Source organism: Lampetra planeri, chromosome 40 (assembly GCF_965212315.1).
Source record: "Lampetra planeri chromosome 40, kcLamPlan1.2.h2, whole genome shotgun sequence".
NCBI classification, from domain to species: Eukaryota; Metazoa; Chordata; class Hyperoartia; order Petromyzontiformes; family Petromyzontidae; genus Lampetra; species Lampetra planeri.
In genome coordinates, this window is record NC_136146.1 from 5,128,867 (window position 1) to 5,141,187 (window position 12,321).

General features: G+C 53.3%; 1 protein-coding gene across 1 annotated transcript; it reads left to right on the plus strand.

Annotated features, from left to right (window-relative positions):
* Window positions 1–1,271: 1,271 nt before the first annotated feature.
* On the plus strand, window positions 1,272–12,234 carry ATRIP (ATR interacting protein). Its single transcript, XM_078612988.1, is given in 14 exon segments — window positions 1,272–1,454; window positions 1,823–1,983; window positions 1,985–2,329; window positions 2,979–3,170; window positions 3,498–3,631; window positions 4,932–5,005; window positions 5,498–5,584; window positions 5,955–6,027; window positions 6,530–7,282; window positions 7,810–7,955; window positions 8,640–8,737; window positions 10,463–10,543; window positions 10,766–11,063; window positions 11,503–12,234. Coding segments are annotated over 13 exon segments (2,418 nt in total). The 5' UTR covers window positions 1,272–1,454; window positions 1,823–1,929; the 3' UTR covers window positions 11,586–12,234.
* The last annotated feature ends 87 nt before the right edge of the window (window positions 12,235–12,321 follow it).

The following is a 12,321-nucleotide window of genomic DNA, read 5'->3' on the forward strand; positions in this document are numbered from 1 at the left end:
ATACGGGAAACAATGTTTGTGTCTATTTGTTTGTGTTTCTCCCTTGTGATGGGACTTTGTAGGATAAACGTTCAGATGTGTAAGGGCACGGGGTGACGAATAAGTTGAACAAGTAGGCTTTTTGAGTTAGATCGCGTAAATATATAAATGTATTTATTTGCTCGATGAATGAGCGTCTTCATAAGAGCAGATTTCTGTGCGTGGTGATGGTGTGGTTTAGATATGTGGATGACACATTGGTGGTCTGGCCACATGGCAAAGATACACTGAACGCATTTCTAAATCATCTCAACTCGCAAAACCCATCCATCCAGTTCACCAGGGAAGTGGAAGCTGACAGAAATCTGCTCTTATCAAGACGCTCATTCATCGAGCAGAGAAAGTGTCAGATGGTGACAGTCTGAGAAGTGAAATTCAACATGTTAAAGAAGCGCTGCAAATTAACGGTTACAATGAAGCACAAATCAACAGGGCATTGAATACCAAAACCAAATCAAATAACAAGAGCATTGAAACTGACTTTGTAGGATAAACGTTCAGATGTGTAAGGACACGGGGTAACCAATAAAGTCTGAATTGGTCAGTAATAAGGTAGGGCACTGGTAAGGTATGAGAATTGTTCTTCAAATTAGCAGGTGTGAGCTAAAACTAATTAGGCATTTATTAAAATCTTTGTAGACCACGTGACATTTTCATGTTTGGCCGTGTCGGGTGGTGGAGGGTCATTAAAAAAACACAACAGATTGAAACCGGTCCAGAAGTTTTGCTGGTCCTGAATCAATGCTGCATGGGTTGTGTACAATATTTTTGTTTGTGTTAGCGAAGGCACATAATAATATATATATGGAAGAAGCGATAGTCTGCTTGTTTATGCTATTTTTATTCTCCACAACGACGCTGATGATGATTTTCGGATGTTGGTCAGACCATGAAGTGGCCTAACCCAAAACGTCAATATTAACTGTGAAAGCTATAGTCTTTAATTTAACCAGTTTATTGAATTACTCTTGTTACTGCTGTTTCTTGGGTTTGTGTTGTTTGTCAGGTACACACGGTGCAGTTAAACCCCTTGTGTTTTAGAACACAAAATCACAAGTTTCTGATTCGTTGTTGAGGTCAGATTTTGAGTTGTTTGAGTGCGCGCTCAAGTTTCTTTGGTTTACATGTTTTGCTGAGTTTTCTGTCCAATGAGGCGCGTTCCCTCAGACCGCGTGACCAGCCCGCCGCCAATCGCAGGCGAGCCGCGGCCTGCTGGGTTTGAATGGTGAGTGAGGAGTGAGGGGTGAGTGGTGGAGTGAGGGGTGGAGTGGTGGAGTGAGTGAGGAGTGAGTGGTGAGTGAGTGAGTGGTGGAGTTAGAGAGGGGTGAGCGGCGTGGTGAGTCGTGGGGCGAGTGAGGGGTGAGTGGAGCGGCCGGTGGAGGAGCGAAGTTCACCCCCTGCTCGCTCTCAACCAGGTAGATGCCCCCCCCCGTCCCCAGCCCCCCCCCCCGTCCCCCCCCCCGTCACCAGCCCCCCCCCCGTCCCCCCCCCCCCGTCACCAGCCCCTTCACGCTCCGCCCCAGACCCCCCCCCCCCGAGTGCTTGAGGCGGCGTCGCCCCCCCGGCCCCCCCCTCTGCCCCCCCCCGGCCCCCCCCCCTCTGCCCCCCCGTCCCCCCCCCCGGCCCCCCCCCCGGCCCCCCCCCCGGCCCCCCCCCCGGCCCCCCCCCCGGCCCCCCCTGTCTCGACTCGAGACTTGCGGCCTCAAGTGGACACCGTCGGCCTGAGCCGACACCGACGCGAACCGTCGCTCAATGAAGTTCGCGCTGCTCTCGTGTGCGGCAGGTCACGAGTGCCCCGACACCCGGGAGCTGTGAGCTGGGACCCGGCTCAGGCTCCCTCACCGGAGACCTCGCGGGGACCTCGAGGGGGGACCCCCGTCTCCTGGCGCCATGAGGGGGACTTTCGCGAGGGTTCGGGGCGATGAGCCCCCCGCGTCGCGGGAGGAGGGCCCCCCCCCCCGTCAAGCGGCCGTGCGGCCCCACGGCCACCGACCCCTTCCCGGACGACTTGAACTTGTCCGACTCCGACTTCGAGCAGCTGAATCTGTTGGACTCTCAGGCGCCAAACCAGCAGCCAGAGCCACCGCGGGTCGCGGCGACGTTCCCTCGGCTGCAGAGCCCGATCGTCGCTGGGCCAACACGCGGCTCGCAGGGTCCTGGGCCCTGGGCCCTACCGGTCCCTGGGCCGCGGCCTGCGGCGGTGGTGGCCGCGGCCGATGCCCCCTCGGAAGGTCAAGGGCCCATGGAGGTGGAGGCTCTGAGACAGGAGGGACGGTCATGGAGGGACAAGGTGAGAGACGCGGTCACCCACGGGGGTAGGTTTCAATTGGTGTGAGGTCGTTCTGTATATTGGCCTCCTTACAATTCTTAGTTTTAACTCCAGGGTACTAATACTGTTATATCAATGTCTCCCCCCCCCCCCTTGGGGAAACACCATAAACATTAACCGCTTTAGTCGACGAGACTAATTGAATCCACCTTTACTGACCAAATCCTTGACTAATGTTCCACAGGTTGTGGTCGACGAGACTATGACAAAAAATGGCTCGTGTCTTTTCTGGTTGTACCACGTGTTGTTTGGCGTAATCGTTAAGCTCCACGTATAATAATGAATTGACTCAAAACATCTTAATATATATAGAACTTAAGAGCTTGGGCAATTATTGGCGTTGGCTTATCGACTGACTGCCTTCCAGCTTATCTGTGGTTCCTCAGTGATTGTGAGATGCAATTTGCATGATCGACACAATATAAAACAAAATATTATTACGTGCCGGTCGCTTCTCTGAAAACTGAACAATTTAAAACACATCTGGGAGAAATATATATACACACAAGAAAGCTATAGAGCATTGTGAAAACTTAAAAAGTAAAATAGAAAATGCTGACTAAATTAACACTGGCCTTTGCACTCCCTGTTGATTGCGTGCATGCGGCAGTGCGCACGACTGCAGGAGGAGTTGTACATGCGCGAGGGAGAGGTACGGATACTCCGCGAGTCCCTGCAAGCGGTGCAGGCCGCCCAGGAAGAGCAACGCGGCGAGCGACTGAGACACGAAAGGGACGCCACCCTCGCCACGGGCCAGCGTGAGCGGGACCAGCGTGAGCGGGACCTCCACCTCCACAAGCAGGTGAGCCATGGCGATGACACAAGGACGACGGAACAGATGCAGACACTGCCGCAGCGGGAACCCACGTGCTGATACTAACATACACCCCACACTTGACACGAGCTGACACACTGACACTAACGCTGACCTTGACACCAAAATTGTGCCACTTAGAATAACCCTGACTCTTAAAGATTGTCACTAACTCTGCCCCTTACATTAACCCGAAGGCTAACACCAGCTGTACCTCTGCTCCCACCTTTAGCCTTGTTCATAGCCCTTATGCTAACCTCACGCAAGAGCCCTAATCACAGCCGTTTCCATGCCCCGGCGATGTTGTCTGTGTAGGTGGAGGGCCTGAAGTCTCAGTTGCAGTTCAAAGACGCCGAGACGAAGTCGCTGCAGAACCGCCTGTACGTGCTGGAGCGGGGCACACGGAGCCCGCGTTCCCCCTGGGGTGGCTCTGGCCTCACCGCTGGCAGGTGAGTGGCGTCGCGAGGCATGTGGGACTGTTTGTGTGCGTCCGTGCTTGCGTGTGAGATAGTTTTTGCTGTGTGTGTTATATTGTTCTAGTCGGTGGTAACGTGCGGTTGGCATGAGCACTTGTGCAAGGAATTAAAATAAGTCCCCTCCTCTCTACCTTCCCCCTCCTCTGTAGCCTGACACCTGGTCCTCTCCAGAACCGTGATTGTAATTATATTTGACACCCAACTCTGGTGCGTTGTTGTCTTGCTGTACAGCAAGGCCGTAGCCATGGAGTCAACATTGGGGGGGACCAAATCTTCCAGGGGGTCTGGGGTCCCCCCCCCCCAAAAAAAAATCTAAATTTGAAAGCGAATTTCCTGCCTAAAATATTAAAAAATTCACTAACACATGGGATGGACTTTTTCTTTATTTTTTACAATAATGTCTAATAGTGTATTGTATTACATTGCTCTGTTCTTTTTTACCTTTTCTTGTTTCATTGTATGTAATGGCGGAGATTAGGGATTCATAAAGTACAACCATAACCACAATCATATAAACAGAAATATATGCATTGTTATATGAAGACAAGTTCAGATATTGTGGCCAAGGTTTAGCAAATTGTTGTTTTTATTTACATAGCAATCGCAATTATTTTTTAAAATATTTTTTAGAGCAATATATTGGGGGGGACATTTTGAGCATATTTGAATATTGTCTCCCCAGAGGCGATATTCACACACCACACCAGTTGACCTAGGGGAGGCCCAGGAGCGGTTAAAATAATCGTCACCGGTGGTGGCCGTGAGCGGGGGATCGAACTCGGGTCGCCGGGTTCATAGCGCAGCGCACTAACCACTACACTACAATGCGTTACGCTTCCACATGCGCGGGTCACATGACAGATTTAACTTCACAGCTGACTTGCCGTGCAAACAATTATGCATTATTGAGCTCCCCCCCCCCAAAAAAAAATGTATTTGTTATAATTTGTGCATGGTGTACAGTCTGGAAAGTACCCACATGGCAAATTTCAAGTTTGTTGCATGTCGGGAAGTACGCTAAACATTTTGAACAGACACACATAATCACGGCCTTGCTGTACAGAGAGTGTGTACTGCTGTCGTTGCTTGGTGTGAGACTCAACTGTTTTCTGTTGTTACTTTTTGTGGCTGTCTACTGTATTGTTATGTTTCTGCAGTGTGTATATGTGCTGTGTGTTGTTGTGTTGCTCGAGCGTGTCTCTGCCATGTGTGTGTGTGTGTTTTACACTAATATCGCCGAGTCTGTGCGCTGTGTATTTCTGTTTTTCTTTAGTCCACGAGTGGGCACATCGTCGCCTCGCGCAGACTCCTCGCTTGACCGTGGCACTCGGGCGGATGCAGCAGAGGGTTTGTCTCCCTATATGCTCCCCTCCGCTGACTGTGTACACCACACCCCCACCCCCCATCGTCCCACCCACCCCCCCGTGTGATCCCTTCTTTACGCTGCTGTCGCCAGCACCATCACCAGCACAATCTCCGCTGCTTTAAACACAATCCATCCAGTTTTGCAAGCAGTGCCACTCACGGCCATGGAGCTTGCATGTGCGTGTATGCTCGTGATCCGGCGGCCAAAGTTAAATTCCCACCTGCAGCCAACATCAGTGACAAAAATATGAACTGGTCCTTAGCCTCCCCTAAAACAGCTCAACCTTGAATGAGTACCTAGTGTGATGCGTAACGATTACCACTCGGGAGACAAAGGCGGCCGGGCATGGTGCTCAGCCACACCACCCTCTCGTGAGCTGTTCTGGCCTTCACAGGTGCTCACTAAGAGCATTATCTCCAACAGTCTGTTCAGGATATATGGGGGGAATCTTGTATTTTTATTTGTGTGTGCAGAGAAGAAGCAGATCAAAGATTGTGGGAAATCGCAGGCTTCGGAGGATGGGCGCGGCACGTGGGTGATCAAGCGCCAATGGAGCCAGGGTGAGCCTTCGTCATCTGACCGCATTCCACGTGCCACATTTAACAGGGTCGGAACAGAACACAAATGGAACATTGCTACAGCAGAACAGAGTACCATAAAAATACGCAGTCCTGGAACAGTACGGTAACAGACTACGATGACCCAGTGCTGAAATGTAGCGCTAAAAACACAATTACAGAATGGTACGTAGTGCCGGAATACAGTGTTTTAATACTGCCGGAACAAAACACGGTATTGGGATCCAGTGCCGCCATTTATAATGACTTGTACCAACAATGTTATTGTAGTTTCAGTTGACATTGCAGCTGTAATTGTAATTATTATTGACCCCAGTTCTGGCTGGAACCCTGCTTGTATTTGTATGTGCAGGTGCGCTGCTGGTGGATAAGCTTCTCCGCGTGCCTGGTGTGTGTGCCCATCTGCCTGTGAGCTCGGCTGCTAGGTGAGACAAAGAGAGCCGCCTTATTGCCTTAAAAGACTGTTGGGGCAAGTGCTGTTAGCGAGTGCCTATGAAGGCCGGCACGGTACACAAGGGGATGGGTGGCCAGCACTATGCCCCAGCCGCCTTTGTCTCCCAAGTGTTGACGTTTATACATCGCAACATGATTGGAAATCGAACTCGGGTTGTCGGATCCGTAGCACAATGCGAAAACCGCTACACTACCGCTCCCCACAAGTGTGCGTGTATGTGTATGCATACACATACGTAACAACAGCTGCCATTTGCTACTAAGTGGCGGTGATGTCACCACGGCGCTTGTGGTAGGCCAGGCATACACCCACACAGACATTTACATCCAGGCGCACACTCGCACATGCATACAAATTAATGTGTTCATTTACACACGCAGATAAATGAATGCGTTCATTTACACACGCAGACATAAACGCACGTACACGACATAGCTTGTGTAACCTCTCACCACCACCCTTTTTTACGACAGGAGAGGAGGAGGTGCGGTCTCTGCCGATGCCGCTGGTCATGACAACCCCGGCGATGTCCGCTCCGCTATGGTGCTCTCCCTGAACGGCCTGTCCCGGCTGCTGCACCCCACCGGCCCTCCCAGTCCACTCAGCAGATCTCGGACCTCGGGACCGACCGGCCCGCGTCGCATTGAGGGAGACCTGTTGGAGTGGGGCATCGTGGGTCGTGAGGCCGAAACATTGTCGCACTTCCTGCCGCTCATCGAGCTGCGGCTGGGCCGCTACGCCGATGCGGCCTTGGCCCGATTCACCTCCCGATCCAGGCCTGGCGAGGAGCCGGCCGTGGTTGCTATGGAAACGGACGCCGAGGCAGCAGCGGCTGCGGCGGTGGACGCGTTGGTGCTGGAGGAGGAGGCGGAGGCGGCGCTGAAGACGCTCCTTGCCCTCCTCGCCGGCGCGCCCGCCCCCATCGCCAAGGAGTTGTCGTCATTGCCTCAGGAACCCGAGACGGAAGGGGGCCCGGTTCTGGGGAAGGGGGCCTTGGGAAATATCGTGGGGGAGCCAGGCGCACCTCACCCCCTGCTGAAGAGGCTGGTGCAGGTGCTGAAGCCGTGTGGCGATGGCTTGGAGCGAACGGGGGCTGTACGGAGCAGGGGAGGGGGGGCGGGGCTGCTGGGGGGCCCCGGGCGAGGGCAGCGGGAGACGATCGTCTGCACCGTCCTGCGGGTGCTGGCTCAGCTGGCAGAGAATCGCCACGGCAACCTCACGGAGAGGTGACGCCACAGGGTCCTAACCGCACACACTTTCCCTGAACCACAACCGCGAACAACCCACTTCCCTAATAATGAGGAGATGGCACCAGGGCTGTGATGCAGATGGTGCTGTGATGGGAACGATGACATGTTGCTGTGATGGCAGTGCTGCTGTCAGGCAGACCTGGGGTCTGTTATGGAGTTCCAATGGCCCTTACCAGCTGAAATAGTCTTGAGTCAATTACTCTAAATGTGCAGTTTGTAAATAATTTCAAGAGAAACGTAATTGAAATTGTAACAGTGCTGCTGGAACTTGCAGTTATAACTGATCACAGGTATACTGTGACGGTGATAATTCTTTGAAGGGAGTAATGCCATGATGGAATTGCCGGGATAGGCTGATATTGCCATGATTATGATGTTGCCATGACGCTGGTAATGTTTCTGTGATGTTGCCAAGATGATGGCCATATCATCATAATGTTTAGCTGCATGGTGATGTGACTGCGATGATGCCGTGATTGTAATGTTGCCGTGTGATGGTGCAGCCTGCTGCTGGCGCTGGAGGGGAGCGGGCGGCTGGCGCGCTGCGTCACCGTGAAAACTCCTCCCAACACGGTGCTGCAGGTCACACGGATCCTCACCGCGGTGTGCTGCCAGCCCCGCGCCCTCTCCCTTCTTGGCTGCGGGTCAGGTGAGAGCTCGCTGGAGTCGTTGGGTCACAGGGCCACGGAGTCGTGGAGGTATGGGCCGTGATGTCGTCAGTGAAGCGGCAACGTGGAGGCGATAGAAAATGGCATTCACCCTCCTGGTGTATGCAGTGGCCTGAAAGTGGTAACGCTTGTGTAGCGCAGCAAAGATGGCCTGGGTTCCATTCCCGACTTGGGCGCCTTTCCGTGTTGCAGTTTGTATGTTCTCTCCCTGCAGAGTGTGTGAGGTGTACGAGTGTGTGAATTTGTGTGCGTGGTGTGTATTGCAGATTGGGAAGCGGTAGTGTAGTGGTTAGCACATTGCATTAGGATTCCCTGCAACCCGATTTCGATCCTACTCACGACATATAACGGCAAATATTTCTAACCACTCCTGGGCCTCATCTAGGTCAATTCAGCCTCAAATCAGTATCTGGTGCAGTGTGTAAACATCAGCACTGAGGAGACAAAGGTGGCTGGCCACGGTGTTTGCCACCCACCCCGTCGTGTGCTATGCTGGCCTTCACAGGTGCTCGCGAACAGCACTTGCCCCAACAGTCTGTTCAAGGCTTTACAGGGTTATTTTTGTTATTGTGTGCTTGTGTGCACATGTGCGTGAGGGTGCATCCATGCATTTATGCTTGTTTGTGTGCATGTATGTGCGCGCGCATGCGTGTGCGTTTCCGAAGACCACTGCACGCTGCTGCACGTGTGCACGTACGTGTGTGATCGGGGTCCCCGGGGCTCCGAGCCTCACCCCGACGCCTGGCTCCATCTCCAGCTACAGGTGAGGCAGCCGGCGCCACCCTGTGGGCACGCACGCACATGCAGAGAGAGAGGGCTCGCGTCTTTAGTGCTGTGTGTGCGCGCCTACGTGCAGTTCTGCCAGTCGTCTCAGTCAACCCATAACACCTGGATCTATCCCCGTGACCTCCTGGCACCAAGCCTTCGACACCTCGCGTGGCCTCAAAGTGTACTTAGCCTAGAACAAGCGCTGTGGTGATGTCACTGCCAATTAGGTGCGAATGGTAGCTGTTGTTGTTGCTTACACGAAGTGGTTAGCACACTGTGCTGCCAACCCGGCAACCCGAATTCGATGCCAGGGCACGATCGACATCGGTGACGAATATTTGAACCAGTCCTGGGGAGACAAAGGTGGCCGAGCGTGGTACTAGACATACCATTTCCTCATGTGCTGTGTTGGCCTCCATAGGTGCACACTAATAGTACCGCCCCAAAAGCCTGTCAAAGCAATAGGGGAATCTGCTTCTTTGTTGTGCTTGCATGTACGTGCCGTCTTTGTCATTTGTGTGTGCACGGCTCCATCTGTGTGGGTGCGTTTGTGAGTGTGCGTGTGTGTGTTCCCGAGTGTGCATGTGCTTGCGTGTATATGCATGTGTGCATACTTGGATGCTTGTGCGTGCGTGTGGTTTGGCAGCAGAGAACTTCGAATCGTTTTGTCTAGCATTATCTTTTCATTGGTTACATCACGCTGTCTGGAAGCTGCCTGGCTGGCCTGTTGCTCCACATGGAGCTCTGGGTCTCCGAAGCCACATTCATCCCCTCTCTGCTTTATGAATGAGCAAAATACGCCCCTTGACAAGAACGCCTACACCAGTTGGAAAATTACCTCCCTTCAGTCCATCTTGGGTTTAACCAGACTGGATTGTGCGAGGTGCTCATCGTGCCTTTAATGATCTAGACATCGTTCTATGACTGGGCTCTGGTAGACAAAGTTGAGTTGGCGGGGTCATGGAGCCCACATGATCAATCACAGTATGCCCAAGTGTGGCACTTGCTGTAAAGAGCTGAGCTAGTACGATAACAGGGGGATTGGGAGATGAATGCACTATTTTATGACAAGTACCAACAGAAAGGGTGCATGAAAGATTTTGTCGAGCAGTTGGCGGCAGCTGCAGAGGAACGACGCATACCATAATAAGCAGAGTGCTGGGCAGCAAAAACCAAGAGAGTCGGCACAGTGGGGAGTGCAGGTGGTGCATCTGTCGGGCATTTATACGCATTAACTCATAACACCTGGGTCTGTTCTGTGATCACCTGCCAGTGAACGTTCCACACTTTACGTGACAGCCTGAAAGTGCTTCTAGCCTGGCACAAGAACCCTGGTGCTTAAGAATGGTGGTTTTTATTGGAATGTGCCTCAGTGTGTGCACCTACATTGTTGTGTGTGCATGCATAGCGGTAGTGCAGTAGTTAGCATGCTGTGCTATGAACCCAGCAATCCGAGTTCAATTCCCGCCCACGGCCACCAACATCAGTGGTAATTATCTGAACTAGCTCTGGGCTTGACCGAGATCGATTCAGCCGCAAATGAGTACCTGGTGCAAAGTGTAAACATTGCCACTGGCAGCTAGGCGTGTACCGTGCCGTCCTTCATAAGTGCTCGCTAACAGCACTTACCATAGAAATCTGTTAAGGCTATTGTACGGAGGGTCTTTGTCTTGTATATATATCTTTGTGTGTGTGTACATGGCTGTGCACATGGGTACAGCTGGCACGGGTGGTGGGTGCCATGGCAGAGGCGGGGCTGGTGCCGCAGCTCCTCGCCTCCCCCTGCTCCTGCTCGCACGAGGTGACGGCAGTAGTGCGACTCGGCGCAAACGTCACGCAGCACAAACACAACTCGTCACAAGTACAAACACGACTTCACGCAAACGCAGATACGTTGCCGACGCACGCACGGCTCACGAGCGTGATGCCGCAGGGCACGCCCGTGCCGCGCCGCCCCGCAAGATATGGCGCCGTGATCCTCCGCGTGCCGTCGCGGTGGTGTTTTGTGGTGGCGGTGGTGCAGGTGGCGAAGGCGCTGGCGCTTTCGCTGCACCGCGCCTGGCTCTCGGTGCGGGAGCCCACGTGCTACGTGGACGGCGCGACTCGCTGGGTAGCGCCGATGCCCGGTTGCAAGGAGCGCCGGACGGGCCGGGTGATGCGCGAGCTCGTGTGGGGCCTCTGCGCGCTGTCGGCCGGCCCCGATGACGGGCGGTTCTGGAGCCTCCTGCAAGACGCGGCTCACCCATTTGTGGAGGCCACCCGCAGCCTGCGGAGCGGCCTCCTCCTGCAGAGTCTGCTGCCCGACTACGGGCCTGCTGATGGTGAGGTCTCACACAGGTCAGGGGTCAGGGAGGAATTTCACAAAGTTCTATTATGACTTTAGGATAAAAACTTTGTCCTTCCAGTAAATCATCACTCTACCTCAGCTGATTACCGAATTAAATCGATCAAACGACTACGTTATTATTTGTTTTGTGGTCGATCACTTGGGGCCCTTTTAAAAGGTCGGTTGCCTCCATATTTTACTCTCCGAAGGCGGGAAACGCCTTACAAACCACTCCTAGCGTGATGCAGCAGGTGATGCCAATGGCGTTCATTATACCCAACCATCACCACCTGTCCAGTGGCAACTGTGAAAACAGTAATTTTTGTGTTCTGCAATTAATCGAGTAATGGAGCTGATAATTGGTAGTGGTTGATTACCGAACAGATATCGCGGCTCTAGTCATGTGCGTGACCCCGTCTCTCGTCGACCCGCAGAGGCCGCCCTGGAAGGACTCTGCTTTAATCCTCACGCGGCCAGCGAGCAGCACAGCCACGTGGACGACATGGAGGTCACATGACCTCCTGGACCCACGAGCGTCACGCCCCCCGCCCCCCCCCCGCCTTGCATCGATGTCACCTGGGTCACAGGTCATAAAATAGCTCCAAAGCGGGAGGCAGCGGTGCCGTAGCGAGTGGACCGATGGCTCGTTAAGCAGCGATGTCATTGCGCCAACCTGAACACGTGAAGTGTCGGCGTCTTTCTGTTTACGCTTACAAGGAAACGTTCGGCAATGATGTATTTTGGTTAATTGCCAGCTTTTAATGCTGCGACGTAGCATTTGACGATGCGTAAAGTGGCGAAGTCATCGCGTGTACGAGGAGCACGTAGAGCTGTGACATTGAACCGATTGCCGGCACCTGTCGCAATGATGTCATTGAAAAAAGTGACAACGTTGTGACGGTCACGTCATGGACTTACCGTTTGAAGCAGTTATGTCATGGGGTTTACCGTCAAGCACTCGAAACAATGTCATGGGATTGAGCGGCATCACCTGTAGCGGTGACGTGATCAGATTCACTTTGCGACGCGACCGGTCGAGTGGGAGCGAGCGCGGGCTCGGTCTGTTTGTGCGCGCGCCACGCTTGAGAAAGAGGGCGACCACCTCGTCGTGTGTTTCACAGCGCGCCCATTGTGGAGTTGAGTTGAAATAAAAGTTCTCAGGCGGTGCTGCTGGGCTCGAGTAGCTCTGTACCCTTTTTTGATCATATCATGAGTCAAACATTAGCCAGGAAATGTTGACCCGGAGCAAAGTC